The sequence below is a fragment of the Coregonus clupeaformis genome, chromosome 23, assembly GCF_020615455.1.
Source record: "Coregonus clupeaformis isolate EN_2021a chromosome 23, ASM2061545v1, whole genome shotgun sequence".
In the NCBI taxonomy this organism is placed as follows: domain Eukaryota; kingdom Metazoa; phylum Chordata; class Actinopteri; order Salmoniformes; family Salmonidae; genus Coregonus; species Coregonus clupeaformis.
The window spans coordinates 9,788,772-9,794,781 of record NC_059214.1 but is presented as its reverse complement, the minus strand read 5'-3'; the positions used below and the strand labels follow the sequence as shown (position 1 = coordinate 9,794,781).

The following is a 6,010-nucleotide window of genomic DNA, read 5'->3' as shown; positions in this document are numbered from 1 at the left end:
CGCATGACTGGTATACTTTGAAAGAGTGTGATTATATACATTTGCATATATTCTGTTTCTGAACGAATACATTCAAATGATAACACCTCAACGGCCAATTAAAAAACATTAAATAATCTTCATCTCCCTGTCAATGATTTGAATTATTACTATATCAAGAGACGTCAAGAACGTCAAGATTGCAATGATCACACAAAAAACAGAATATAAAAAGATAAATGTATGGTTTATTGTATGAATTACCAGTATTCTTTTCATCAAAACGCTCCTGCATTCAGCCAGTTTTGTTTGTTTATTCAAAGTAAAAATCCACAGGTAAGCAACACACATGTTCCTGCTAGTGGGCAGGAGTAGGGGACACAGTCAGTTAGTTCAGAGGTGTTGCTGCTGCATTCATTCTGTTCTGTCAAGCATCCGAGTACCATGTCTCTGCTTTCCCCACTTTTCCCATTGTCTTCTGACTACCCGCCTGAGGCACAAATACAAACCAATCCCTCACCCCACATCCCCGGGTCCCTTTCAATTGGATTACTCTGAGCAATATTAATTCAGCCAAAAAATATATATTTTACAATACGGTATTGAGTGTGACGTTTTTTTCCAACAAAACCAGTTGGACTGAAGCTCAAATTCATGCTAAAAGCTTTGCCTTAGCCTCTTCCCCATCGCTTAGTCTATACCAATCCCATCACTTCAAATCCCCAAGAGGGGAACTCGACAAGAAACCTATAGATAAGTGCCAACGGTCTGGTTTGTAATTGGTCCCGAGGCTGGGACCAAGCAACCGGCCACTATGACGATGACATCATCAGTGACTTCACGTGCTGGTGTCGGACATCGAGGTCTCGAGCATCATGTCACTCTCGTACATGTCGCATTCCAGGGGCAGCGAGCTCCGCAGGGGCGTGTCCAACGAGGCCTTGTCCTGATTGGACGGCGGCGTCTCTAGGGCCATGATGCCGCTCTCCTCGAGAAGTACCGTGGTTCGAGCGTCGCTGGGTTCCGTCGACGTGTTCAGCATCTTCATCAACGCCGGCGTGCTCAGCGTCCCGCGGACTTTGTCTTTTATGTCCGTGCCTGAAAAGACACATGACTATTAAATACTTTATATACACACACACTACATGACCAAAAGTATGTGGACACCTGCTCTCATTCCAAAATCATGGGCTTTAATATGGAGTTCGTCCCCCCCGTCCCTGCTAGAACGGCCTCCACTCTTCTGGGAAGGCTTTCCACTAGATGTTGGAACATTGCTGCGGGGACTTGCGGAGCATTAGTGAGGTCCGGCACTGATGTTGGGCGATTAGGCCTGGCTCGCAGTAATTTATCTCAAAGGTGGTAGATGGGGTTGAGGTCAGGGCTCTGTGCAGGCCAGTCAAGTTCTTCCACACCGATCTCAACAAACCGTTTCTGTATGGACCTCACGTGCACGGGGTAATTGGCATGCTTAAACAGGAAAGGGCCTTCCCCAAACTGTTGGCACAAAGTTGGAAGCACAAAATTGTCTAGAATGTCATTGTATGCTGTAGCGTTAATATTTCCCTTCACTGGAACTAAGGGGCCTAGCCCGAACAATGAAAAACAGCCCCAGAACATTATTCCTCATCTACCAAACTTTACAGTTGGCACTATGCATTCGGGCAGGTAGCGTTCTCCTGGCATGTGCCAAATACAGATTTGTCCGTCGGACTGCCAGATGGTGAAGCGCGATTCATCACTCCAGAGAACGCGTTTCCACTGCTCCAATGGTGGCTAGCTTTACACCACTCCAGCCGAACTTGGCATTGGCATGGTGATCTTAGGATTGTGTGCGGCTGTTCGGCCATGGAAACCCATTTCACAAAGCTCCCGACGAACAGTTCTTGTGCTGACGTTGCTTCCAGAGGAAGTTTGTAACTCGTTAGTGAGTGTTGCAACCGAGGACAGACGATTTTTACGCGCTACACGCTTCAGCACTCGGCGGTCCCGTTCTGTGAGCTTGTGCAGCCTACATCTTTGCGGCTGAGCCGTTGTTGCTCCTAGATGTTTCCACTTCACAATAACATCACTTACAGTTGACCAGGGCAGCTCAAGCAGGGCAGAAATTTGACGAACTGACTTCTTGGAAAGGTGGCATCCTATTGCCACGTTGAAAGCCAATGTTTGTCTATGGAGATTGCATGGCTGGGTGGCTGAAATAGCCGAATCCACTAATTTGAAGGGGTGTCCACATACCTTTGTATATATAGTGTATCATCATAAATACCACCTTATTCTTATAGTCTGTCTGTGAAGAACTCCCTGCGCCCTCAGTCACGAGCTGGGGTGTGACGTCACGCCGGTGCGAGTCTACATGCGCAACTCTAGTGAAAGCAGACAATTACCATTTCCGCTGTCTAGTATGAAGCCGGCTTGACACCGTAACAACGTCAGGACCGGTGGTCTACTAGTTTCCCGCTGTTCTTTTAGCATGTTAAGAAATCCAGCGCTAACCAGAACGTTAAGTTCTGCCTGTTCGTTGCAATCCACCCATAATGTTTAACATTGTATTAATGTATACATTCCAGACTAATTATTATGCATATTCCCATTGTACAGCTGTCATTATGGTGTTATTAACTCATTGTATGATTTATTTGATAGAAACTACACACTCATCTAACTACTATTCATCATTGGTAGGCCGACATTATAAATAAGAATTTATTCTTAACTGACTTGCCTAGTTAAAAAAAGGTTAAATAAAAATAAATAATTATTCTGGTTTATTGGAATTAAACATTTGACAGTGAATCACTGACTTGCAGGGTCTTTCTAACAGACGACACAGGGGCTCGAGTCGCACTCCCAGTGCATAACGCACATAGTATCCAACACTCTCTCAGGCAATATTATTTCTTAACACATAATTCACCAGCAAGTCACACGCTAGCAACGAGACTCGGAAAAAGCAAAACAGAAAAGCAAAATCAACAGTAGTTAAATGCCTTGTAGGTCTGATGTTTACTGGCAAAAATATTACAAATACAGTGCCTTCGGAAACTATTCAGACCCCTTGACTTTTTCCACCTTTTGTTACGTTACAGCCTTATTCTAAAATTGATTTTATAAAACCTTTTCCTCAGCAATCTACACACAACACCCCAGAATACTTTTAAGGGCTCAGAACAGGGCAGCACGGCTGGCCCTTAAAAGTATACGGAGAGCTAACATTAATGACATGCATGTCAGTCTCTCCGGGCTCAGAGTGGAAGAGAGATTGACTTCATCACTGCTTGTTGTTGTAAGAGGTGTTGACAAGCAGAATGTACCGAGCTGTCTGTTTAAACTACTATCACACAGCTCGGAAACCCATGCATACCCCACAAGACAAGCCCCCAGAGGTCTCTTCACAGTCCCCGAGTCCAGAACAGACTAAGGGAGGCGCACAGTACTACATAGAGCCATGACTACATGGAACTCTATTCCACATCAGGTAACTGATGCAAGCAGTAGAATCAGATTTTTAAAATAATAATAATAATAATAATAATAATAATAATAATAATAATATGCCATTTAGCAGACGCTTTTATCCAAAGCGACTTACAGTCATGCGTGCATACATTTTTGTGTATGGGTGGTCCCGGGGATCGAACCCACTACCTTGGCGTTTCAAGCGCCGTGCAAAATAAAACTGGTAAAAATACACCTTATGGAACAACAGGGACTGTGAAGAGACACACACAAGGGTATAGACACACGCATACGCACACGTTGCGATATTGTTGAATGGTGGTATTAAACATTTTGTATTGTAGATACAGTGGGGGAAAAAAGTATTTAGTCAGCCACCAATTGTGCAAGTTCTCCCACTTAAAAAGATGAGAGAGGCCTGTAATTTTCATCATAGGTACACGTCAACTATGACAGACAAAATGAGAAAAAAAATGCAGAAAATCACATTGTAGGATTTTTTATGAATTTATTTGCAAATTATGGTGGAAAATAAGTATTTGGTCAATAACAAAAGTTTCTCAACACTTTGTTATATACCCTTTGTTGGCAATGACACAGGTCAAACGTTTTCTGTAAGTCTTCACAAGGTTTTCACACACTGTTGCTGGTATTTTGGCCCATTCCTCCATGCAGATCTCCTCTAGAGCAGTGATGTTTTTGGGCTGTCGCTGGGCAACACGGACTTTCAACTCCCTCCAAAGATTTTCTATGGGGTTGAGATCTGGAGACTGGCTAGGCCACTCCAGGACCTTGAAATGCTTCTTACGAAGCCACTCCTTCGTTGCCCGGGCAGTGTGTTTGGGATCATTGTCATGCTGAAAGACCCAGCCACGTTTTATCTTCAATGCCCTTGCTGATGGAAGGAGGTTTTCACTCAAAATCTCACGATACATGGCCCCATTCATTCTTTCCTTTACACGGATCAGTCGTCATGGTCCCTTTGCAGAAAAACAGCCCCAAAGCATGATGTTTCCACCCCCATGCTTCACAGTAGGTATGGTGTTCTTTGGATGCAACTCAGCATTCTTTGTCCTCCAAACACGATGAGTTGAGTTTTTACCAAAAAGTTCTATTTTGGTTTCATCTGACCATATGACATTCTCCCAATCCTCTTCTGGATCATTCAAATGCACTCTAGCAAACTTCAGACGGGCCTGGACATGTACTGGCTTAAGCAGGGGGACACGTCTGACACTGCAGGATTTGAGTCCCTGGCGGCGTAGTGTGTTACTGATGGTAGGCTTTGTTACTTTGGTCCCAGCTCTCTGCAGGTCATTCACTAGGTCCCCCCGTGTGGTTCTGGGATTTTTGCTCACCGTTCTTGTGATCATTTTGACCCCATGGGGTGAGATCTTGCGTGGAGCCCCAGATCGAGGGAGCTTAGTGGTCTTGTATGTCTTTCATTTCCTAATAATTGCTCCCACAGTTGATTTCTTCAAACCAAGCTGCTTACCTATTGCAGATTCAGTCTTCCCAGCCTGGTGCAGGTCTACAATTTTGTTTCTGGTGTCCTTTGACAGCTCTTTGGTCTTGGCCATAGTGGAGTTTGGAGTGTGACTGTTTGAGGTTGTGGACAGGTGTCTTTTATACTGATAACAAGTTCAAACAGGTGCCATTAATACAGGTAACGAGTGGAGGACAGAGGAGCCTCTTAAAGAAGAAGTTACAGGTCTGTGAGAGCCAGAAATCTTGCTTGTTTGTAGGTGACCAAATATTTATTTTCCACCATAATTTGCAAATAAATTCATTAAAAATCCTACAATGTGATTTTCTGGATTTTTTGTCATAGTTGACGTGTACCTATGATGAAAATTACAGGCCTCTCTCATCTTTATAAGTGGGAGAACTTGCACAACTGGTGGCTGACTAAATACTTTTTTCCCCCACTGTAGGTAGTGGTGTAATAATGTCATATGATGTCCTGCTTTATATACATTTTGTTTTATATGTAATGTAAGTGCTTTAATATGTTTGGACCCCAGGAAGAGTAGCTGCTGCCTTGGCAGGAACTAATGGGGATCTCTAATAAATACAAAAATACAAATGACAAAGCGAAAACAGGTTTTCAAATGTATAAAGAATAAGAAACATAAATATCTTATTTACATAAGTATTCAGACCCTTTGCTATGAGACTCGAAATTGAGCTCAGGTGCATCCTGTTTCCATTGATCATCCTTGAGATGTTTCTACAACTTGTCCACATGTGGTAAATTAAATTGATTGGACATGATTTGGAAAGGCACACACCTGTCTATATAAGGTCCCACAGTTGACAGTGCATGTCAGAGCAAAAACCAAGCCATGAGGTGGAAGGAATTGTCCATAGAGCTCCGAGACAGGAGTGTGTCGAGGCTCAGATCCGGGGAAGGGTACCCAAAAATGTATTCAGCAATGAAGGTCCCCAAGAACACAGCGGCCTCCATCATTCTTAAATGTACGAAGTTTGGAACCACCAAGACTCTTCCTAGAGCTGGCCGCCCAGCCAAACTGAGAAATCGGGGGAGAAGGGCCTTGGTCAGGGAGGTGAC

The 6,010-nt window shown here is 43.7% G+C and overlaps 1 protein-coding gene across 2 annotated transcripts in view; it reads right to left on the bottom strand.

The window, feature by feature from the left end:
- Positions 1-207: 207 nt before the first annotated feature.
- The window catches only part of LOC121536616 (cell division cycle protein 16 homolog), a 30,063-nt gene continuing 24,260 nt past the window's right edge, over positions 208-6,010 (bottom strand). For both annotated transcript variants that reach the window (XM_041844018.2, XM_041844019.2), the window contains exon 18: positions 208-1,077. In XM_041844018.2, the coding sequence (XP_041699952.2) occupies positions 818-1,077 (260 nt within the window). In that variant the 3' untranslated portion in view covers positions 208-817. The remainder of the gene's footprint in view (positions 1,078-6,010) is intronic.